The sequence below is a fragment of the Corapipo altera genome, unplaced genomic scaffold, assembly GCF_003945725.1.
Source record: "Corapipo altera isolate COAL_440 unplaced genomic scaffold, ASM394572v1 122, whole genome shotgun sequence".
Taxonomy (NCBI): Eukaryota; Metazoa; Chordata; class Aves; order Passeriformes; family Pipridae; genus Corapipo; species Corapipo altera.
In genome coordinates this window covers 1918178-1942718 of record NW_020884961.1, presented here as the reverse complement: position 1 = coordinate 1942718, position 24541 = coordinate 1918178, and the positions used below count along the sequence as shown (strand labels likewise).

The following is a 24541-nucleotide window of genomic DNA, read 5'->3' as shown; positions in this document are numbered from 1 at the left end:
TCCAGCAGTTGTGTTCCAGCCCCGGCGGGTAGCTGATCCAAAGCGTTACACTCAGAGCTTCCCAATGGCATGTTTGCACAGTTCAATTCATTTCTAAATATTCAGCGGAGTTTCCCTCCCTCCAACCCTCCCAGGACTTTTTGCCCGAGAGCCGAGGGTGTAAAGTACAGGGCCGGGGATACTGGTGCACAGAGCCTTTGTGTGCAAACACAAGCTGCTGTTTGTATTTGCCTTCACACTGTCAGAGCTCAATTGTGCGCGGTGCAATGCCGGTTACCAGTCTGCTTTCAATATCCGCTCGGCCATCCCGGCTGCCAGAGGGACGCTCCCCCTCCCCGGCAGCTTTGAAGAAAAGGGATTTAATTTCATGAGACTTTCAGTAATCACGTTACAATCTCCCAACATTAACCAGAACTCACTCCCTGTTGCAAAAGGGCGGGTGGACGACCCAGTAAACAGCCCGGCCCAGGACGGGCTGCAGTGACAGAGGAAAGCAAAAAGCCTGGCTGGTTCTGTGCCGCTTATCAGATGAGGCTGGAAAACAATAGCCTCTTGCCAGCACCAGGAGGGAGCAACCGGCTTTGCCCAATCTGAGGATGCTCCACAGGCTGCTCTGCTCATCCCATGCACCACGACAGCTGATTTTTAAAACCAGACCTTTTTCTTCTGTCCGTACCTCTACCCATCATTTGCCTTCCTTCTTCCCTGTTCCATTTACAGTGTCCTGATACCTCTGCCTCATTCCCCAGGACTTGCTTTGCTGCTGAAACAGTCTCCTTCTGATTATGCATCGCTACCTGCTGCAGTGTCCAGTGGTCCAGGAAGAGCCAGGGCCACTCTGCACAGGGAGTGGGGTCTGGGGAAGGTCTCGAATGAAGAAGAGGCTGAGAACAGGGAGATTTGGGTCTCCATGCACTGTTCCTCCCTCCCCTCTCCTCACCTCCCTGCACACATAGCTCAACTCTTCCCAGAGCACCTCTTGACCAAGCAGGGATGACGCTCTAGATCCTGAAGGAAAGTACTTTTGGGGCTGTGAGAGCAAAGCAAGGTGCTGCACAGGCTGCCAGGCACTGGGCAGTCCCCAGTGCGTATAAAACAATCCCTTTTTGCAGTCAGATGTGCTGTACTTTCTCTCTTCGTCCACTGTGGTCTGACTGCCTGAGACTGGAGCCTAAATACCCACACAGTTGACTTTAAGGGGCAGTAATTCTCCCCAGAAAGCTGCCATGAAAATAGCTGCACTTGGTCAAAATAAAGCACAGCTCACGGTGATCCACGCGGCGCCACAAAGCACAGGCAGGGATCGGGGTGATGGATGGCTCTGAAATACCACAGGGAAGATGACGTGGACTCCTCATCCATCTTTCCATCCAAAGCTCTGAACTTGGAGCACATAGGCATGTGCAAAGATGGTGATCAGGGATGGAACAGCTGGGCTTCGCCTCGCACAAGCTGGGAGCTCGCAGACCCAGCACGGATATGGCACACGGCCCAGAGAGCAAGCGCGAGGCAGGGACTGCTGAGCCAGCAGCATTCCTGCTGCACTCCTCCTCTAATTCCCACCTGGGACAGGGGGGAGAGAAATCTCACCCCCCTCCCTAGTGCCTTGAGAAATTGGGGAGCGCTCTTCCCACTCCATCGTGCACCGTTGGTGAAATTGTGTCTACTTCTCCTCTGGCAGAAATTGTTTCCTACCCCAGCCGGTCAAACAGAACAAATCTGCTGTAAAACAAACTTGCAGAGCCCGGCTGCTCACAGCCTGCATCAGTGCCCTGGCTGCTCCTGCCCCTCATGTCATTTTTGCCCTTTCCTAGGTTAAACTGGGAGTGCTGGGTGTGGGCTCTGGGATCCTCACTCTCCTCTCCCCAAATAGTAGAGATGCAGCAGCTTTGACCCTCAAGCAGGGAGCCCCAAGGTTGCTCACCCCACCTGCACCAGCATTCCCACCTGCCTGCCCACACAATCTCGTTCTTGTTGCTCATTTTTGGCAGAATATGGCAAAGGTCTCCTGGGCTCATCCTTTAGCGTTACCAGCTCCTCCATCCCCAGGGATACAACACAGGAACAGGGCTCAGGGCTGTGGTTCCCCATACAGCACCCTAGGGCACCCTGTTCCTGCACCAGACTCAGCACAAGAGGAGATCCCTTTCCATGTGAAACCACGACCTGGGTGACAACGGCTGTTGGGCAAAACCAGAGGTTCCTTCCAGCACATATCCCATGAAATAATTTAGAAAAACCCAGTGATTCCAGGAGAGAGTGAAATAGAAGTTTTTTCCTTCCCCAGCCTCCAACCCTCTATCCAGGCAGGGGATGCAGATATGATTTTCAACCCTCCCATCACTCACAAGACACTTTGAAAAGCTTTGAAAGGAAAACTCCTGTCTGCATCCTCTGTGCTCTCACAGTTGCGTGTGGGACATGAATCTTTCCCTGTCTATAGCTTTCTTTGCTGGCTCCAGTGATGGAGCAGACATTTTGCACAGGGGGTGCAGGTTGTGGGCAGCAGTTCTGTGCCCAGTTGGTACTGCTGATGCATCAGTGCCCCCAGTGCCAGCTGAGACCTTGTGGTGCCCAACACCATCCACACTGAGCCCTGGAATGAAACAGTCTCTCTGACCATATCACTCCATCAGTTTTTAAACTCCAGCCTCCACTAAAACCAGCGCTGTTCAAAATAAACCCATAAATCAAACTCCCAGCTGAGCTGTGCACCTCCTCCATTCCTGTTGCTGACATGGGTGCCCGTGGTTTCCCCGGGTCAGAATCTGTTTCTTTAGTATCTACCAAACAAAGGCAGGATTTCTTCCTCCCCGCCAATTAATTCCCTGCCTTCTTCTGAGCCCAAGGCAAACTCCCAGCCAGTGTGTGGCTGAGCCCCTCCATACCACTGCTCTCTGCTGCTCTTTGCTCCCTCCAACAGCCTCCACGGCCACACTGACTCAGGCGGGAAAAGCCTCCCTCTCTCCTTATCAGTCCCCAGGGCATCCTAATCCCCTTATAAATGAAAGCTATTAAACAGATATCTTTTTAAAAGCCTGCCCGTCACTTCAGCCAGAGTAGCCCCATCCCGGCTATCAGGACTTGTCGGAGTGTGGTTAATGCGGGTGAGCCCCTGCCCCGGACAGAGCTGGGGTTGCACCGGGTGAGGATCTGGTCTGTTCCTGCAGGAGCTGTGCTTTGATCCCCCGGAACGCCAGGCTGCAGAGCCAGGCTGAGCCCCGCGCCGTGCCAGGCCTGGGCTCTGCCACGCTGCCGTGCGGGAAGCAGCGGGGATCTGGCAGGGATGCTCGGGAGGGGAGCTCGGCTTACTGCAAAGAAAACGCTCCCCGCTGATTGCAGCAGCAGAGGCCAAACGGCGGCCACTGCTCCAGAGACACCCTGGGGACGGAGCAGATGTGACTGCTGGGCTCTGACTGCTGGGCTCTGCCACTGCTGAACCCTCTCCCCGGGTCCGAGCTGTCTGTGCGGGCTGATCCCGGCAACAAATCCTCTCCCTCCTCTCCTACTGCCTGAAAAACGGGGGGGATCTGTTTGGTGCAATCATGAACATGCTGCAAATAAATGGTCTGGGTGAGGTTGAGTCTGCGGGTTGTGAAGCCCCCCATGTGTTGGGGGCTCAGCCCTGCCACAGGTTGGTGTGTTCTGTGCCCCAGGCAGCTGTGCCAGTGCTATCCAGGAAAGGCTGGATGTTGTAATCAGTGGGTTCTGGGGCTTGTTTTGGTTTATTTCTGTTGTTTGACAGCAACAAGGGGTGAAATGATGTACAACCTCTACCATGCTAGGCTGGTTCCAAGTCACCCTGACCCAAGATCTCCTTTGCCCTGGATATCCCATGAGACAAAACTGGTTGGGGATAAAACAGCACCCTAAAACAGCACCCTAAAACCCTCCAGAAAGCCCTCAGCAAAATTCTGCTTACACAGCCCAACCTCAGGACACAATAACCCATAATAAGCACAAGAGACTCCAAAGCCACTGTACCAAAAAGCAGGGCATCCCAAAAAAGAAGACAGGAACCAAAAAGGCAGCAGTTCTGAATGGTCAGAAAGTCCATCCCCCGTACCTGAGGATGAAGGAGAGATATATTAAGAATACAAAGACACACTCGTGTGCCCCAGCTGCTCTCATTTCACAGACCAGGTAGGAAAATCAGAACCACAGGAGTGCTTTTCCAGGCAGGATCCTTGCAGGCAGCAGAGATTAAAGAGCCCTCATGGGCTTCCTGCTCCATCCTCAGAGAGGCAGCACATCCCCCCAGGCAGCCATGGGGAGTTTGCCCAAGCCAGGACAGTGTAGGCTGAATAAGGATGACATGCTTTGGCCCAGAAAGAGGAGGGCAGAGATTAGCCGTGGACAAGCTCAAGGGAAGGCAAGTGTCCAACCCAGAGTGCCAAGCCTGGTTTTGTTTTAGCCTTAACTGCGCTTTTTTGTTTGTTTGTTTGTTGGTGTAAAAACCTTTCTGTTGGAAATCAGTTTAACTTTAAGCTTCCTGAGAATAAAAGCCTGTGAGAAAGCTCTGCCCATGCAAGGCTCCCTTGGGAGGCTACAATGGGAGTCTCAGCAGCTTATGGGCCCATATTTCTATGGCTACAGCACCCATCTGCTCAACAATACAGTGTTACCCACTGCTCCAATTCCCCATGCAGCACAACCCGCTGGGAGCTGCACCAGGCTGGGCTGAAAAGGCCCTGTGACTCCAAGGATGGCACATGGTGCCACAAGAGGTGCAACCCTCACAGGGTCTGGTCCAGTTGCTGGCTGGTGCCATGTTATTGGTGAAGCTGTCCCAGTGCAGAGTTTCCCCAGGTATGAGAACATTTCATGCTTTTCTTAACCCTGGTCCAAAGGATTTTACACAGCCTCCTTTTACTCCCTATAAATGGGGAAACTGAGGCACAGGGCAAGCCTGGATGTCAGAAATGCTGAGTATCCCTTATACCATCAGAAGGTAACAGGCAGTATCACCACACAGCAGCTCCAAAGTCCCCCTGTGAGCCTTGCCTGGCTGCATCGAGGTACAGACATCGTCATACTGTGCTGTCAGCATCTGTCTCAGATGGGCAAAGGATATTACACCATGGGGATCCTGAATAGGCACCCTGGGGTTCCTGCTCTGGCACTCTGAGGATCCTATATGGGCACCCTGGGCATCCTGCAGGGACACCATGGAAAATGTGCTCAGAGCCTCTTTGCTCAGATTGGGAACGTCGCTGCTTTTCAAGGCAAGGTTTGCATCTTTCCACATCCCTCTGGAAGAGACGTGGCCATAAGCAGGGCAACACTCAGACCCCTCAAAATCTTTTCACAGAAGGATTTACAAAGCCATTTAAATCCTCTGTCTGACTCCCATCCCACCACAGTGCCCAGAACTGAAGGGGAGGCGGGTGCCGTGGATGTGCCTCTGTGTGACCAGGTCCCTGTCAACTCTGCCAGTCCTACCCACACTACACTTCCCACTACTCCAGCCAGAACCTCTTTCCTTCTGTTCTCCTCCAGGACAGACCATTTCCAAAGCCCTGAATCACCCCAGGAGAGGAGAAGACAGAAAGGACATCTCCCACCAGCCCAGTCCTCCCTGGTCAGATGGGTTTTGTCCACTGTGAACTGTTGTCACCCATCGGAGGTGCAGGACTTGCCCTGACTCCCCGCTCTGCTGTGTGCTCCCAGGGTGGCTGGACCCTGCAGACAGGCACTGGGGGCTGCTTGCCCAGCCAAACAATGCCTGCAGACACTCTCAGGTGCAGCCACCAGTCACCACCAGCTTGACTCCTCAGCCCATTTGGAGGCCAAAGGGAATGAGAAAGAATCATCCAATGGGATTACCCACTCTGCCAACCCTGGGGAAAACAGTTGAAAAGACAGGATGAGAACTGTGAAGACTTTTCAGGTAGAAGTGATTAATGCAGGGGAAAGAAAAGGGATCAACTAAATCTAATAAGGGACACCAGGAACTCCCTGGAATGAAATCCTGCAGTCCTCACATCCCTCTGTGGGAGCAGAGCGAGAGGAGCTCGCTGCTGTGGGAGGATGTGATTTCCCTGGCTGTGATGAGGGTGGAGGGAGCCTGTCAGCTATTGCAGTAAGCACTGCCCTGCAAATACATCCCTGGACCACCACGGAGGCGATAAAGCCCCAGGTTTGTCTGTAAGGAAGTTTTTCACTGGGAGTGTTTGGCAGGCTGTTCTCACATAGTTCCTGGTCAACTCCTTGTCCGAGAAGAAGTTTCCTTTCAGCTGAATGAGAAACTTGCTCGGAAATTGCTCTGACATGAGACACATCCCAGCCTGGGATCCTTACGGCAGCGCACAGCACGGAGCAGAGCCTGTCTAACACCAGGCTCCCTGCGCTGCCTGTGCCAAATCCCCTATCTGAAAACACAATATGTTTCCCTTCTCTCACTGCACTCGCACTTGGTTTTGTTAAACTCTCTCTAGGCATCACAGAGGGCCAAAAATCCGAGAGGCAGACACTGCTGACGTCAGGCACACGTGCAGGTGGCGGGTGCATCTCCCGGCCCCCCGGGGGAATGGGTTGGGAAGAACCAGAGCCAGTACTGGGAACAGAGTCTGAGGCCGTTCTCCAAGTGCCTGTCAGCGGGCTGCAGCCCTGGGTTTGTCCAGCAGTGCTTTATTCGGCCAAATGCAAAGGTATTTCATGGTAACTAAAGGGAAGGTGCTTGTCCGGGTTCATTTCCAGCACTCGGAATGAGACTGCTGTTCCTGAGAAATTGTGGAACGGTGTCATCTTAGTGATGTCATTAAATCTGGTCCAAGCCCCTGCCTGCATTTTCATGTGTCCACACCAGCTCACCAGCAGTTGAGCTCCGACAACTTTTTAGTTCAAGCCTTTTCCAGCTGCAATCTCATCTCCCAGGGGAGCTGGAAGCTTCATCAGGACAAACCGGGTTGGAGACATGAGGCTTGGGCTGGACCAGCGCTGAGCAAACAGAGCCAGCCCAACGGCACTGGAGAGGGGGAGGATGGAGAACAGACCTCCAAGCTTGTCTCCAAGCTGTGTCCTCCCTGGAGCACGCTCGCTCCCAGGCACTCCGCCAAAGCTGGACTGTAAAGCCAAGCTCTACGTGGATGAATTATTTGCCAGGTAAAGTTGATGGGAACCCGAATCTGTGAAAAGCTCTGCTGGTCGGGTTCCTTCTGCAGGAGTAGATCCTGGAGAACATCTCCTTGGGACAAGACCTGTCCTGTCCATGGGCAGGGCTGGGACCTCTCGGGCAGCAAGAAGCGATAAAGAAAAATTAGATCTGGCTGGCAAAAAACGTTCCCGTGGGAAATTTTGACTTTCTGTCAGAAACTGCAGTGCATTTCTTTTTCAGCACCAAATAAGCATGAATAGGAACAAAGATTCAGTTTTGGCAGGGGGAATGGACTTACCAAAGAAAACACCCAAATTTTTAAGCAAAGCAGACACATTCTATAATTTTTCTCCCTAGATGAAAATAAAAATAAAAATAAAACCCTCAACGATTTTCCAGAAAGGAAAAAAATAAATTCGATGAAAAAATTGTAACTAGTTCTCACACCACTACCTGAGGCAAAATCAGCTAATTTGGCTAATTGACCTACCCCTTCAGCACGGCTGTTCAGCAGGGTTTGGCCGCCTCTGCCTTCTCTCTCAAGCGGTGGGAGATGCCTCCAGCGTGCAACCGGCAGCATCACCACCAAGTCCCCGCTCATCCCCTGCCCCTGCCCGGCGCAGGCGGGTCCACAGCCCCCGCTGACCGCAGGGCCTGACTTTCTCTCGGGATTTAGGAGAGAAACCAGGGTGGGCTGATGGTCATGAACAAGTGGGTGGGAGCTGAATAGGGTTATTGTGATCTTTATCTGGGGGGATTATTCCAGGCAGTGTGGGCTTGGCAGGGCAACACGGTTGTTTGGCCGTGGCTGGTTTTGCAGAGCGATAGGTACGGCCCCAGGGAACGGCGCACCGGGATCGGGTTGTGGAAAATTATTTTACGGTACCTTCATCCTTGCAAAACATTCACTTCCCAGCAAAGTCGGTGGAAAAGGAAAAAACAGAGCGATTTTCGTTTGCAGAAGTCTGACGCGGCTGGGACTGCTCATGGTCTGAAATGCAAAGCCTGGCATAAAAGTGACACATTTTACTGGAAACTGGGAACTTGTTTCCCTTTTATTGGAAATAAATTGGAAGGGAGAAGGATGGTGAGAGCACGGGGCCAGCACAATAACTGAAGCATTTTTCAGGAGCATTTGAGGACCCTGTAGAGTAGACCGAGGGTCCGATAGCACCCCGAGATCACACCAAAATTTATGGTATTGCTGATTGCGGCAACTGCAGGCAGGGAACTGGTCCCAGCCCGTGAGCGGGGGTTGAGGCTGGGGGAGCTGGACGCCTCCTGTCCTCGGCCCAGAGAATAAATATAAGAAATAACCGAGACGCGGATCCCCGTCCCCGAGCGCTGCCGGGCAGAGGGATCCACGGGACGGAAGAAAAGCAAACGCGGAGATAACCCCGGCATCGCTCGGGGCGCCGCATCTCCCCGCCGCTTCCCCCCGTCCCGACGGGAGCCGCACCCGGGGGAGCCGGGGCTCCGGAGCGGGGCCGAGCATCGCTGCCTGGACCCCCGCGCCTCCCCCGGCGCCTCCCCCGCGTGTGCCCCGGTGCCCCCCGCCCGCAGGAGCGGGACCCCCTCCCCGCCGGACACCCCGGGCTCGGCCGTGCCTCGGTGTTGAAGGCGCCGGCGAAGAAACTGCGCTGTCTGCGAGGGACACATCTGATTGTGAAGGGGGGGGGGGGGGGGGGAGAAAGAAAAAAAAAAAAGAAAAGAAGGGAAAGAAAACAAAACCAAAAAAATAAGGCGCCCAACCCCGACCGCTCGGCGAGGGTTTTTTCCTATCGTCGGAGCTGCAAATATTTTGGAAGACGGGGCCGTGTTTTCCGTGTAAACAAGGCGGCGGCGGGGCCGGAGCCGCGCTCCGCGGGACCGGGGGATCCCGGCGCGGAGAGTAGAGCCCAGCCTGGGGCATCCCAGACTCCGGGGCTGGGTCCCCACCGGCACACGGCTGAGCCAGGGGCTGGCACCGGCCCCCCAAACCGCGGCGAGGAGGGGACCGGCAGCGCACGGGGCTCCCGCTGGGAAGCGGGGAAATGGAAAATCGCGGGGAATCGTTAGCGGGACATGTGAAGACTCACGGGGAAGAGCAACCCAAACCTTTCACCCTCATTCCCCCCTGGCAGAAGCGAAGGACACCCCGTCTCCGCTCGGGGACAGCCAGGAACGGCGCGAGTTTCTCGCCCGGGATGGAACGAACCGGCTGCTGCCGGGTTCTCATTTGGCCTCGGGGCTCAGTCAAGTCCCCGCCGCCCCGCCACCGCCTCCCGGGGCCGCCCGCACCCCTCGGGGAGGCAGCGACGGGAGCCGTAGGCACTGCCGGGTTTCCCTCCCCTGCTCCCAACCACTTTCCTCCTCCGCGGAGGCCGGAGCCCGTCCTCGTCCTGTCCGGGCACGGAGCCTCTCGGGCTCTGCGGCGGATCTCTGAGTCGGTGTCCCGGGGAAGAGAGCGCGGCTGCCGGCGAGCTCCGGGATCCCCGGACCGAACCCCAGGCCGGACCCTCCTGTGATGGGAGACCCTCCCCAGCCAGCCAGGGCCCCTCCGCGCTTCTCTGGACACGAACGGCCTTTTGTCGGATTCCTGAGTGTTTCTTCTCCCCCCTCCTGAGCTCCTTGGTGTCCCCTGCCTCGCGTTTCCGAGGTTCCCCGCTGTCCCCTGCTCTGTGCTCCGGAGTCCCCCGGTACTCCCTGTCCTGCGCCGCCAAGTGCCTCGGTGTGCCCCCGTCTTGTTGTCCCGGCTGCCTCGGGTCTCCCCCATCCCACATCTCCGGGGCTCTCGGTATCTCCTCCCCCAAATTCCTGTGCCTCGCCGTGCCCTGCCCGGCGGTCCCCGGTTCCCCCTGCCCCCTGCTTTGCGCCCGGACATCCCTCGGTGTTGTCACCATCGCGCTCCCGGGTGCCTCAGTGTTCCCTGCCTGGAGCTGCCGGACGCCTCGGTGTCCCATCCCCTGCGCTTCCGAGCGCCTTCGCAGCCCCGTTCCGAGCTTCTGGGCCCCTGGGCGTCCCGTCCTTTGCCCTACGCTCCCCAGTGCCTCAGTGTCCTCACCCTGTCCTGTTCTCCATCTCCCCGCGTGTTCCTGTCCTGCTCGCCGTGTCCCTGGTTGTCCCTGAGCCGCTCGCCGTGTCCCTGGATGTCCCCGTGCCTTTCCCTCCCGTACCCCGCGGGTCCTTCGCTCTGCCCTCCCTCTCCCTGCCCCTCCGGGGACCTCCGCGCCCTCTCGCCGTCCTTCTCCCCGCCTCTGCCGCGGCGCTGGACTCACCCACACACTCGTTGGCCTCCCGGGCCGTCGCTCGCTGCCAGGGCCGGTCGTAGTGGAAGGGCTTGCAGCGGTCGCACTCGGGGCCGGCCGTGTTGTGCTTGCAGTCGCACACCAAGCTGTCGTCGCGGTCACGGACACAGCGCGACGCGTGCCCGTTGCACTTGCATCGCCCGCCGACCTGCAAGTCGGAGACGGCGTAGAAGTAGGAGTCGCGGGCCAGCTCAGAGTCATCCTCGCTCTCGTCGCCGAAGGTGTGGAGGCGGCTGAAGGTCACCCTGATGTCGGTGGCCGTCACCCAGTCCTGCAGCACGGGCGAATTGTCGAAGTCGTGGGCGGTGGGGCGGCCGTCCAGGGTGCTGAAGGCGATGAGGCCGCCGGAGAGGGGCCGCACGTCGGTGTGCGAGTCGGTGCACACCGCCTCCTGCTCGTTCTGCTTCGTGATGGCGGCGCGGTTCGGCTTGTTGTACATCTTGCGGCACTGCGTGGAGTAGAACTGGAAGGGCACCCAGGTCTTGCCGTAGTCCATGGACTTGTGGATGGCCATGGACTCGGGGCGCGGCGAGCAGAACTGCAGGCTGACGTAGGTCACCTCGAATTTCTTGCCGAGGGAGAGGGTGAGGGTGACGTTGTGGGGGTACTGGACGTAGCTGTCGGACTGCCAGCAGGTCAGGTTGTGCGGGTTGTTGAGGTCGGTGAGGAAGGAGGGCGGGTGGGCGCGCTTGGGGTCGGAGGCGTTGCAGAGGTGGCAGGTGCGGACCTGCTCCTCGCCCTTCTCCGTCACCACGCAGTACCGCGACGGCGGCTTCCCGCAGGTGCTGGACACCTTCACCTCCTTCCCGAAGGCCGAGTTGACGAAGTCGGGGATGCAGCGGCGGGGCAGCCCGTGCTCGTCGTAGCAGGGGTCGGGCTGGGCCGTCTGCACGGTGAACATGCTCACGCCGTGGTAGCCCCCGCGCAGGGGCTGCGCCAGCCACGCCGCCGCCAGCAGCAGGGCCAGCGGCGCCTCCGCGCCCCTCCGCGGCATCCTGCGCGACCTCCGCGCGGCGTGGGGACAGCGGGGAGGGGGCACGGGGGACACGGGGGAGCCGCCGCTCGGGCGCGCAGCTCCGCGGGGCGCCTCGGCCGAGGGACGCGGTGCGGCGGCTCAGGGAGCGCGGAGCATCGCCCGCCCCGCGGCCAGCCCCGCGGAGAAAGGGGAGACCGCGGCGGCGGCGGCACCACAAAAGTGGGGCTGGCGGCGGGGCTGGGTCCCGCCTGCCTCCCGCCCCGGCCCTCGCACGGAGAATGACTGGCGGTCCCAGCCCCCGCCGCGTTTGAGGTCATGCTAAAGGAGTGACATCGCGCTCAAGGAACAGAACAACGACATCCACTGGCGGCTCAGCCAGAGACGCGCACAGGCCTCGGGGAGGGCGGGGGGGGGGATGGGAGTGGGACGGAGCCCGCCTCGACACCGCGGCCATGGGCGCCAGCGCCGCCGCGGGGCTCCCGAGCCGCCCCGAGCACCGCGGAAGGACCATCCCGCTCCCCCCCGACCCTCTGTGCCCCCGACGGGGCCGGGGGAGCCCGGGGCCGCCTGCGCCCCAGCAGCTGGAGATGCTCCGTGGGCGTGGAGCGGGGAGGGGGGGGAGCGGCCGGGAGGAGCCCCCCGCCCACCTGTGGGGACGCCGAGAGGGACAGGATGGGGACGTCTCCCAGCTGGTCGCTGCTGGCCTCCCCTCTCTAGCAGGCCAGACAGGGACTGGTCCCCTCAGCTGGACCGGGAGGGGGGGCCGGAGCAGAGCCCGAAGCACGTCCGGGCACCGGCCCGCTCCGAGGGGGCTCCCGGAGGGTCTCGGCCCGCAGCCTTCGCCCCTGGGACAGAAACTCCGATGCCAGGGAAGTTTAACAGGGAGAAATCTCGAGTCTTTGGGCACTACACGGGAACTAACGGGCCTGGCGACCGTCGGCAGGTTGTTTTAGGGGGCCGATCTCGTCTCCCTAGCACAGCCCTGGGACAACCCAGGCACAGGAGCCGCCCCCCGCCTCGGTTTGCAGCTTGTCGGGGCTCCCGTTAAAGCGAGGAAGGAGTTAAAGGGCGGCACTTGTCCCGCACTGGGCAGTGGCCCAGCCCCGGTCTCCCCTTCCCGCCCGTCCTGCGGACCCTCCGTGCCGGGGGCAACCCCCGGCCACCGCCTCCCTCCTGATCAGCTCTGTCCCAGCGCTTCCCCCCGGCGATCCCGGCCGGAGGCAGAGCCCCAGGGGACAGTACCGAGATCTAGGAGAGACGGTCCCGCGAGGGAGCGGAGAGTTTCCCTCCCGCGGCTCCCGGCCGCCCTGCTCGCCCCCCTTCCCTCTCTCTTTGATTAAAAGGGCACTTTTATTTTTCCAACGGAGGTGCCCTCTCTCGGAGCGCTGCCCACGCCGTGTCACTCAAGCGGCCTGGCCCTGGCACGGCGGCGCGGTCCCCTCCCCGGCGGGGCGGCCCGAGGGGACGGGGGCTGCCCGGGCAGCCGTGAGCCCCAGGCCGGCCTCCGCCCCCTCCCCTCCTCCCGCCCCTCTCCCCGCTTTGAATTCCTTGCCACCGAGCTGAATAAAAGTGGTTGTTGTAAATTGAATTAGTGCCTGATTAATCTGCTCCCGGGCCTGCTAGCCCAGCGGGGCGTCTTTGGCAATGCAACCGCCTTCCCTGCAGGGCAGCGGGGGCTCCGCAGCCTCCCTGCCCCCACTGCTCCCCCTGGATCTTCCCCACCCGCCCCCCAGCCCCGCCACTCCCGGGATTTGTTAACTCTTCCCCGGGAAACAGCCCCTCCGTCCCGCTCCCGGGGCTCTTGGTGCTCCTTCGCCGGAGGAAGAGGGGTGTTTGTGTGTATTGGGGATGCGTCGGCCCAGGACCGGGGGGGGGTCCCAGTCCCGCTGGTCTCACCCGAGCTGCCCTTGGACTCAGTCGCAGCCCGGCACACCCGAGACACACACGGACAATCCTGGGATACCCTGAAGAAAGATCTTCCCCCGCTCTTGAGTTGAGGACCTATTTGCGTAATTGAGATAGGGTGGTACCTCAAGGAGGAAAGGGGACAATTTAGACCAAACTGTCCCGGGCCGTGGGGACCAGGCCGGGAGAGAGCTGCGGGAGGCCCCGGGACAACGGTGCCCGGTGCGGGCTCTCCCCAGAGCCGAGTGGGCTCGGCCGCGGCTGTGGGGACAACTCGGGATGGGAATCCCCAGCCGGAAGCCCCAAATTCGGGCCCTCAGACTCTCCCACGTGCCTGCTATGAGCATCCCCGCTCGTCGTTTCTGAGTCCCCGCTCTGTCCGCCCGGCACTTCTCCTTCGGCCACGCACGTCCTGGACCAGCCCTTCCTTGCGGGACTCCCCGTCCACCCGTTCCGAGCCGTGCCGGGGCGGCGAAGGGATGGGGCCACCGGCTCCTGTGCCCGGGGGGGACATGAAGCCACGGGGCCACCGGCTCCTGTGCCCGGGGGGACATGAAGCCACGGGGCCACCGGCTCCTGTGCCCGGGGGGGACACGCGGGGCTGTCTCGGGGCGCAGCAGGTGCCGTTGCGAGGACCCGCGTTTTTCCAGGAAAGGATGCGGGTTTGGCTCCGGTTTCTCCAGACGCTCCTTAACTCTCTTTCTGGCCCTGCCGCTGCACTGGGAATGTCGCCGGGCGCCGGGCGCAGGATAGGGTTGAAATTTTAGCGTTTCCTTAAAATCCGGGAAGGTTTTTAAAGGTCACCCCCCACCTCCCCAATCCCTCAAAGCCCGCACTGTTCTTTAACGCCTCACGGCAAAAAATGAGGTGAATCTAAGAAATCCCGACTCCCGCTAAACTCCCCCGCAAACCCGAGGTGCTGCCTAATCCCATTAGCAGGGTGTTAATTTAACAACCACCCGGTGCTGCCGAGCGCGGGGCCCCGCACTGCCCGGCGGCGTTCCCGGGGCTGCGGCTCTCGCCTCTCTCCTGCCCTTCTCGCTGAGTTTATTCGGTGTTTCACAACCCCCGGGGTTTGTAATGGCTCTTGTGGTCATTAACGTGATTTACTGAGGCTTTCTCCTCTAATTACCTCGCCCTCGAGCTATTAAATGCGTGTAAGCAGTTCCGCGGGGACCGAGGCGCAACTCTCCGAGCCTCGGGTCCGAGTCTGTCCGCCCGCTCCGGGCAGGGGCCTGGAGCAGTCCCAGCAGGATGGAGCAGGGCGGGTGCTCGGGGTACCAGGCCACAGGTCGCCCCCCTACCTTGGGGTTTGATTTTCCTGTCATTAAGCACCAGCTAACCCCGGCCCTCTCCTGCCTCGGAAGGGGACAGATCCTTGCCGAATCCAGCCCCGGTGCAACCCCGATGCACGCTCGCTCTCTCTCCGGGACCGGAGCATCTCCTGTACCCGCACCGGGACCGGAACATCTCCGGTACCTGCACCAGGGACGGAGCATCACTGGTACCAGCACCGGAGCATCTCCGGTACTTCCACCGGGACCGGAGCATCTCCAGTACCTCCGGTACCTGCCCCGGGAACGCGGCCGATCCCCGTGAGGGTCCAGGGGCTGAGCGGTGGCGGGGTACGGCCGGTCCAGGGCAGAGCGGAGCCTCCCCGTTCCCCCGCCTTGGGCCCGAGAGAAGCCCCGGTGACGGAGAGCCGAGAAGGGCTTTATTTCAGCCCCACCGGGGCCAGCGGGAAAGGCCGCCCCGGCGCTCGGAGCCTGTTTTAAAAGTCAAATGGCTTCGGGTGCCGGAGCTCGTCCTCCTCGCCGGGAACAATGCGCTGCTCCTCGCCCACCTCCCCCTGCACGGCCCGGGTTTGGAGAAGGGAGGGGGGAAATCCGGGCGGCTCTTCCCCTCCTCGGCTCTCGGGGGGCCGTTCCCCGGCGGGATCGGGAGCGGCTGGAAAAGCAGAGAAGACCCGGGTTGAAATAATCAGGAGCGATTTATTCCCCTGGAGTGACAGTTCTTTTGAGCAGTTGCCGAATGGCAGTTTCTGTCTTTCTGAAAGCTTTTCTTCCAGATTCTGTTCAGATTAGGCTGGGGAGATGAATGAGGCCATTATCCAGCCCAGTAGCTATTCTGAAATGCCAAATTAATTACCAAGGGCTAAATCAAGGCGATGGGGGCTGAAGGCGGAGCGGGGCCGGGGGGGGGGGGGGGGGGGGGGGGGGGGGCGGTTTGAGGTGGGAAAATATCTCCGCGATCTTTTAAACACTGACACGGCGGGCGGCCCGGGGTGCTCCCCTCAAACCCCCCAAACCTCGCTCCGCAGGTGATGGGGGCAGCGGCGTCTGGAGGGGCCCCGGCCGGGCGGAGCGGGCGAGGAGACCCTGAGGGGTCCCGCTCTGGCTGCCCCTTCCCTGGCTCCCGATCGGCCCCGCCGGCCGCCGCATCTCTCACCGCGGGGCTCCGAGCAGGGCTAAACCCGGGCCGGGGCCGGAGCCGAGGCCGCTCGCCCCCTCTCGATGCTCACGGGTCCGTCGGGGCTCTCCGCCACCTGCCCGCCGGCCCCGCGGCGGAGCGAGGAGCAGCCGCGCTCTCCCCAGTCCTGCTGCAGCGCTTTGTCATCGACTGAGCCGCCGCGGAGGGAGCCTGGGGGATTCCCTGAGCTCCGAAGGGCCGGATGGGGGATGCAAAAAATGATCAAACTCTCGCTTCTTTCACCAGTGTTTGCGATGAGTGCGAGAAGGGAGCGTGTGTGTGCAGAAATGCTGACCCATAATTCGGTTCGCGTTGTCTGACTTGGAGGGTTACAGAAACACCGCGGGGAAAGGGGAGAAAGACTGGTTCCAAGGGAATTAGGCAAGAAGGCACCGCTGGCTCTTCCCGCACTGATGTCGCTCTGCCAGCACAGATCACAACATTCGCACATGACATTTAATCCTCCATCCTAAAGCTCTTTGGCTCTCGGCAGGCAGTTATTGTTATTATTGTTGCTCTAATATTTACACTTTGCTCCCAAACAAGTGTAATTTCCCTGGTCGCTTTGTAGATCCCTGGCCCTCAATCCAGTTTTCTCTTCAGTTCTCGGGAACCCACACCTCCGGCTCCTCTCATTCATGAAAAAAAAAAAAATGCGCGAATTTTACCCAAGAAAATTAAACGTTTAGGGAATGGTAGGTCAAACCTGACTATCTGTTTTGGGTTGGGGTTAGGGCTGAATCTTCTGCAGCAAACGCACACGGCCGGTGACATCCCGGCTCAGCCCGGGCAGAACCGCTGGCAGCAGCGAGAGCAGAGTTAGGCAAGACTTTTCCCTGCACTAGACAGTCCTTGCAAACGAGGAACAAGCAACGAGGAGATTTCCCAGGGGCTGAGAAGTGGACTGTAGAAGGAACCGAGCCTTTAATGTAAATTGGCCGTGGCTGGCAGAGACCACTGAACACTGGGCTATTCAGCATCGCTGTGAACCTCTAATGATCAACTCGGTTTTCAATTATACACCCACAATTGCCACCAAGTGAGATAAGCCTCTGGAATACTATATTTTCTCTTGCAAAATGTTTTCTGTAGGGCAGGCAGGCTGGAAAGCTCAGTGAGTAATATTTGATTTATTTTCAGCAGAGCAGCGGGACACCCAGCAGCCAGGAGAGCTCCCGGCCCGACCAAACAGGTGCCCAAACGGCGCTCGCACTCCTGGGGACTCGCAGGTGGATTCAGCCACTGCAGGGAGACGAAGCATTGTGGGAACCAGATATTCCCAGGAAAACAGAGGCGCTCCTTGATGTTAAACCCCGTGATTTATTTGTGTGCTCCTCTGCAGAAACAATGGTTTCATTTGGATGGATGCAGATGTAGCACAACGAAAAAGAATGCAGGTTGGGTTGGAAAATGCTGCCATACACTGGACATGCTGCCGAGGTCTCATCCAGGAGAAAAAGGGGATGTTGCCTGGGATAGCCCAGGAACATGCTCTGACCCTCCAGACTTCAGTTCCTCATACATCCCAAAGAAGGCTACCCTACATTTTCAAGCTATTTCCAAGTTAAATTACTTTTCTGAGCAATCTATTACAGGGGGTGGGACAAGAAGAACACAGTGACCTTCCAACAATGTTTTGCACTCCACGGGAAAAAAATACCAGAAGTGAACTGGGAGCTTGGTCCACCCGGAACGCCCTGGCACAGCTGAAGAAACCTTGCTGCAATGAATTGATGGAGGCCTGGCAGAACCCCCTGCACGGATGGAGGGAATAACCCTGTGCGTTTCTGGGCACTGAGAGTGTAACCCCCAGTTCACACATCTGGGGGGCTCTGCTGCCAGGCTGAGGTGTAGGAGATGTGGGGTGAAGAAAACAGCTTTTGGCTTGGAGGTGGAAGATTCCTGTGCAAACTTTGCTGGTGATCTCTGTGGGGAGGAGGGGATGGGGACATCCAATTTATTCAGTAAAATGTTTAATCCAGAGAGACTTCCACTGAGTTTATTGGAACCACGGCACAGTGTAGAAGAAAGGACTCTGCAGATACTATTTTTAGATGATTAAAGCACCCACCTGGATCTCAGGGGACCTGGGAGCAAGTCCAGCCACTGCAAAGGATTTTCTGCTAGTTTTAGGACTGCTCTCTTTATATCAAGTATTTGTGGGTCTGACTGGCAGAGGGACATCAGAGCAATTCACAAATCTCTGCTGAGCCTGGTCTCTGGAAACACATCCCCCTGAGGCCCCGGGGCTCTGCACCCATCTGAGACACCACTCAGCTCACCTGCCATGCCCTGTTCGGGACTCAGAGCGAGCATCCCTGCCCTGAAGTGCCCGGCTCTGACCCCACACCACAGTGTGCACAGGAGTTTAGTGTCTCTCCTCCAGCTTCACATTCACTCCCCATGGACGGATTTGGGGCTCGCTGACTTTCCTGTCTGTGCTGGTTGGAGACAACCTCGGCTTGGAGGACTCAAATGCCTTCTCAGCAACTGCTGGCCCGGGCTGTCCCTTTGGCAGAGGGATGTCACCACCCCGGCACTGGCAGCCCCATGGTGACCATTGCCTGGCAGGGATCCCCGCTGTCATTTACGGGTAATCGGCAGCAAACGGAGCAGAAGGGAAGACACTTGGGGTGGGCTCCTTGGGTGAAATCTGACCTCCGCAGCCATCAATCGTCCTCGACATCTCTTCCTTTTTTATTATTTCTACTTTTTCTTGCAAGTGCTGTGGCTCTGCAGGGAGCAAAGAAAAGTTTCTTCGCTTCCTGCAGAGAAGCAGTAAAGCCAAGCTGAGAGCCGAGCAGGACTTCCCTGTCTGCCTGGCGCTGCCTGACAGCAGCTCGAGGGAGTCCTGGGCACTGTTAGCTGCTCCTCTGGGAGGAAATCAGCCTTGATTCAGAGTCATCTGCCCCTGGGCCCTGTTTGGGAAGGATAACAACAAAATTTTTTCCTTTTGATTTGAGACCAATGTTACTCAAAGGAAATTCATTCCTTTACTCTCTGTTTTGACTCCCTTTAGCAAATTCTGAGCAGCAATTCAAACACAAGAGTTCTGGTGCCAAGAGAATCCAGATGGAGAAGGTCAGACGTTGTCCAGAGCAAAGAGAGAGCAGCCAGGATAAGGGCAGGGATATTGCAGTGAGCAGTGCACCACGTTCCTTTAAAACAACTAACGTTGCTTTAAATAATTAATTTGAGCAGAGGCAATTCTTCACCTACATTACAGAATTGTTTGCTGGACACAATGAACACTACTGATATCAGTCCAGTGTAGGAGTTTCTTCAGTTCTGGCATAAGAAACTGGCCCATGCAGAGAGTTTCTACCTCAGCAGAGACTATTTAGGAGAACCCAAGATCACAGTTTTATACGGGACCCATGTAAGGCTGTGCAGCTGAAATGCTGATCTTCTTGCTGTGAATTTTCCTCCCCACTGATTCAGAATAGAGCCTTGAAAAGGAATTTGATCTTCTTAAGCCGGTGTAAGGTAAAGATAGAACCTGGGCTGAGCTTCAAGGGCAGAAGCTGGAGCCAGGGCAGGCAGGGCTGGGTGTATTTCAGCTGCCTAAGGAGCAAGATTATTAAAACGTGGGTCCCCAGAGCTTCTGAATTCCCACCACCTAGTAACTCCCTTAGCCAGATAATTAACTATTCTCCAACACTGCTTTGCAGGGACCAGTGGGCTCTTGGGGCTCAGCTCCAATTGAAAATGTGGTAGTGCTGGGGCAGGCTCTATTGCACCATTGCAGATGAAGGGGGTGTTTTGTTGCTTTCTTTGTTTAAAAGTAATAAAAAAAAAAATTCCAGAGAGCATCCTGTTCCCTGAGGGAAGAAGTGGAGGATCTGTAGGAACTGAGCCAGCAAAGCTGGGTCAAGCAAAGAGGCTCATGCGAGCAGCCATCCAGGTTTTGGGTTTATATCTTCCTTAAGGAAAGTGTCCTCTTGATATGAGACAGGGAGTGCTGTGGGGTTTCCTGGCACCCTCAAATCAACTCTGCAAAGGGAGGCTGCCCAGCCCTGGCCTGGCCCTTTATGAAGGTATGTCATCCATCAGGACAGCAGGAAACATGTTTTTCAGGAGCCTTACCCAGAGCTTTGCAGCATTCGGTCTCTTTTTGGCAGCCATCCTAACCTAATTATAATTAAGTAAGTATTAAGCTGGAATGAAGTGGCCTTCGAGTGGCTATAACCTTCTAATAGGAGAACTCGGGTAAGGCAGCAGGAGCAGGGCTCAGGTTGGGCACTGAGGCATCGTGTGAGCCCAGACACGGTGCCCTGGGGACGGGGCCAACAGCTCCATCGAGGAACCTTCCCCACAGGACACAGAGCTCTCGCCCCGCTCCACCCCAGGGCTGGGGTTATGCAGAGAGAGGGTTACCCACCCCGGTCCCGGTGTTGAGCGCCGGAGCCGTATCCAGGGGCTGTCCCCACATGCGGAGCCATTACCAGTGTCATTAATCGGCGCTGTGCCCGTACGAGGGTGGGCGAGGGGGATCGGGCGCATCTGAGCGAGCACAGCCAACCAACACCGCGTCCGCCCTGGCACGGCACTGCCCGCACATCATCCCTGCGTGTTTGGGGCTCCGCACCGTCCCGAGCCTCAGCACCCCCCGAGCCGGGGGACCCCCTCGCCCCAGCGCGGCGGGTGCCAGTGCCCGGCGGCGGCACCGCCCTGTCCCAGCCGGCTCCCTCGCAGGGGTGAAGCAGCTGGGGAGCGCTCGTTTGCCGAGCTGAATTCCTCGCTGTCGACTGCTGCTCAGCGGCACCGTCGCCTGCCTGCTGCAAACTGAGCCCCGCCGAGCGCGCCCTGGAGCGCCCGAGCCCCGGGACTGCCGGCGGGGCAGCGCAGGAGGAGCAGAAGGAAGGGGGAATGAGGCAATGGCGAGAGAAGGCAAGTGGACAACTCTGCGCCGTCCTCAGATATTCAGCAGAGAAATGACGCTCGCACCCTTTATACAGCTCTTTGCTGCCCGTGGCAGAAAAGGTTTCTATGAACTTCTGCAGTTCTCATCCCTGCTCCCGACGCCTTGGAAACAAGGGGTAGGAAGAAGGTAAAACTTCTTCTCTTGTCCTGTCACGCTACTGCCCCATCCCTACCCTCTGTGGCTTCAGTTGTTTCTCAGTGTTAATCGTGTGGTGTAGAAAAGCTTCCAGCACGCTGCCTGATTTTGATTCTGCTGGAAAACAGCCTTATCTCCAGGATCCTGCCTGTCCCTGTCACCCCAACTGATTCACACACATACTGCAGGGAAGTCAATAATTCCACATATTGCTCCCACCCAGGTACTTTTATTGTGGGATGGGAAGACAAATTCCAGCTGCAACCACCTCACATCCATCAGATGCTGCACCAAGACCCTGCTGCCCATATCACTGTTCCCTCCTTCCAGCCCTGCCACAGGTCTCCTGGACATTTGGTGGCTTCAGTAAGTGTGAGGTGACAGATGCAGTAAAAATGTTGCTGCTGTGAGAGTTAATGTGTGGTGTGAGGTGTTCCTAAGCCACCCCAAAATACAGAGACGAATGTACACAACTCTGCACGGCCTGAGACCTGGGGATCGTGGAAATATCTGTAACACATCCATCACTGCTGGCCTCTGATAAACCAGAGGGTTTGGATTCATAATTGTCTCACTTAAATATTAATTTACAAATCTGAACCTAGGCACACACTGATGGCAGCTAGGAGGAATTTCTGAGCATGGAGTAGCTTTGCTATAAATGTGAATTAGAGCATCAGGATGAAACTGGCCACTGGGAATGATGCCAAATTGATTAAGTTTAAGAATTTAAGGACAGCAGGGTGCCTGTGCCTGCCTCCTGCCCAGGGGAGCCCTGCACTTGCTGTGGTGCTCCCTCAGAACTACCTGCTGCCCACCTGTGAACCCCCCCTTGTCCTGTCCACTCTGCTGCCCCCGAAGGAGGATGGTTGAGGGGCTGCTCCACAGGTTTGCTGCCTCACCTGGCAGAGTCAACATCTTGGTGTCTTTGGAAAAAGATACCAAAAGCTGTGTGTGTTCCTTGGTGAACGTGGTGCTGTTTGGCAGCCCAAGGGAAATGTTAAATGTGTTTCCACCAGGGCTTGGTAAAACGCTGTGGTCAGGCTGATCACTCCGGGCCACCTGGAAAAGCCTTGCTGTGCTCATTACCAGCTTGCAGGCGGCTCCTCAGTTTGGTGACTGGTTTCCTGAATCCAAAGTGGTTTTGGCAACTCTCAGGCATCCTCCTCTAGCAGTTCCCTGGTCAGCACATCCATCCTTTCCCAGCCTGGGACCTGGAAATCACCGTACACAGGGGATGTGGCTGCCTGCCCCATCCCCTTCCCCTGCCCTTTACTCCCTCCCCAGGAGTTATTCCAGCCTGGGGTCTGCAGGTGAGCAGGCTGGTGGGGATCTTCAAAAGGTTTGTGAGGAGCTGTTATTGCCAGGGCTTGCTTTCCCAAAGCTCCCAGCATCCTTTCAGCTGCACCCCTCTGGAAAAACCCTTAAAGCACACACCCAACATGAAATACATGACTGAAGTCAGTGTGATTCCAGCAGTGGTCCATGTGCTACAGTGGGAGATGAATTCCTCACACAGGGAGGGCTCAGTGTCCATGGGAGGTTACTCCTGGGAATTTTGCATGCTGAGAGCACGTGCTGGGGGTTGTTAAGGAGATGGGCACCAACAGTTCCCTGTCTCCTGCAGCCCTTGCACATTCCCAGCCACTGTCAGTCAAGTCCTCCCCAGATCTTTGCTGAAAGCATCTCTGGCTGATGCTGGCATCAGGATTTTATCCTCTGCATGGAGTGGGATGGCCCCAAACCTTTCCTACTGAAGACAGCAGTGACCTCAAACGACATTGCTCCTCCCTCGATGTGTTACCTGACTATGCAGCCAATTCATCCCTGAAGGGAGCCAGAGCCATTCCTGGGCAGCAGAGACCTCCTCTGGTTGCCCAGCCCAGCTCTGTCCTTCCAGCCTCTTTTGGTTGGGCTGGATGGGACTGTGTGTCCAAAGGTGGGATCTCTGTCCCATTTTTGCCATCTCCCTGAGCGTGAGATAAACCCTGCCCACAAATACCATTTTCTCCTCGTGGTTGATCTGGGCACATAATTCAGATACCTGAAAGGAAATTGAATTTGTCACCTGGACAAGGTGACTGACCAAGCTGGTCAGGGTGAACGTCCCTCTCCTAGTTCAGCTTATCCCAAGATATGCCTGCAGTGGATTTGCACGGGGTGATTATTTTTATTTAAAGCAAGCAGGGGAAAAAAAAAAAAAAAAAAAGGAAATTCATGGGAAAAAACGATCCATTGCAGCTTAGCCTGAGGCCCTGCTGCCATCTACTGGGGTCCCAACGACGAGCCCTCTGCGCCAGTCCGGGGTCGGGATGGGTCCTGCCTGGGTGTGGGGATCCCTACAGGGTGCTGGAAGGGGAGGGAAGCCCCTATCCTCGTTATCCTGGATCTGTCCCTCTCCTGCTGCAGACTCATTAGGGAGCAAAACCGCTGGAGAGCCTTAAGACTCCCAGGCATTCCAGCTGAGGAGCTTGGCTGTCCTCCAGGCTGGCACTTGCAGAAGTATTTTGGCACGTGTGTTTTGGGGAGGCAGAGCCCAGCTCCCGAGGGATGCAGGAACCTCTGCTTTCTACTTGTTGATCTGGTTTTCAGATTTGCACCGGGTGCTTTGCATGCCCGTCACAATGTGCATCCGAAATGTGCCTCTCCCTTTGGGCAACAGGGATGAAGGGATGTGGGCACGGCGGGGTGGGTGGTGCCCTGTGCCCCTCGCGGCTCCCCTGGGTGGCAGCGCTGTGAGCTGGGGAAGAAGCACAAGCTGAAGATGCTCGGAATTCACAGCGTGCTTTGGATGTTGTCACCTCCACATCCAGCTGGATGGGCTGCCCAGGAGCATGACCAGCTGTCCCCAGGCCCACGTGGCCAACGTGCAACCAGCTCCAGTGGTTTTCCAGAAGGTTTCTTGAGTCCCATCATGACCTGGATCAAGGCCACCTGGTTATGGACACCCCTTTCACCGGCAGTGCCCAGAGCAGGATCTCACATCCAGGCATTGATTGTTATGGGTTCACCAGGAGCTGTGATGCCCTGGGAAGTGGAAGGTGGTAGTAGGTCTGGAGGCTCAGAGGTTGCTGGGACAGAGGGTGCTGGGCTGAGGGTCACCATGGTCACAGATATCACGGCACCCACCAAATTTCACCATCCTCACATCGTCCCTCCTCCGGGCTGACCCCAGGAATTCTGCCAGAGGCAGAGCTCTCCCTGAGGAGGTGTTTTGCAGGGGTGCACGGCCCAGCTGGGCGCGCAGGGGCGGCTGAGCTGCACGCCCTGAGTGATGCTCAGACCCCTCCGTCACTGCAGTTCTCCGGCAGAACACGGGGCGGAAACCTCAGCCCGTACGAAAACCGCTCTCAGACCAGCTCTTCCCAGGGCTCTGCCCCTTCCCGGGGCTGCCTGCGCTCCTTATAGCCCCGGGGGCGATCCGGACCAGGAATCGCCCTGCTGTCAGGGGAGGAAGTTCTGAAAAGTGAGGAACGGGGTGTTCCACCTTCGGGAGACAGATTTTTGTTCTGGTAAGGCTGGGACAAGGCCACCTCTCTGCATCCAAGGGAACTTTATGCAGCAGCATCTTGCCTCAAGGAGTCAGGTAAAAAGCTTGGATGCAGCTCCTGCAGGAGATGAAAAGGCAGGGTGGGACTGGGCCCAGGCAGGTGTTTTGGCACAAAGGTGGCCATGGGGCACAATGACGTGCTCTCCTCCATAAGCCACTGGCAGTAAGAGAAGTGATTGAAGAAGGGATTGATTAGAAT

General features: G+C 57.6%; 1 protein-coding gene across 1 annotated transcript in view; it reads right to left on the bottom strand.

The window, feature by feature from the left end:
* Window positions 1–11381, bottom strand: part of NTN1 (netrin 1) — a 97876-nt gene extending 86495 nt beyond the window's left edge. The window contains exon 1 of the mRNA XM_027664082.1: window positions 10354–11381. Within this exon, the coding sequence (XP_027519883.1) occupies window positions 10354–11377 (1024 nt within the window). The 5' untranslated portion in view covers window positions 11378–11381. The remainder of the gene's footprint in view (window positions 1–10353) is intronic.
* Between the last annotated feature and the right edge of the window lie 13160 nt (window positions 11382–24541).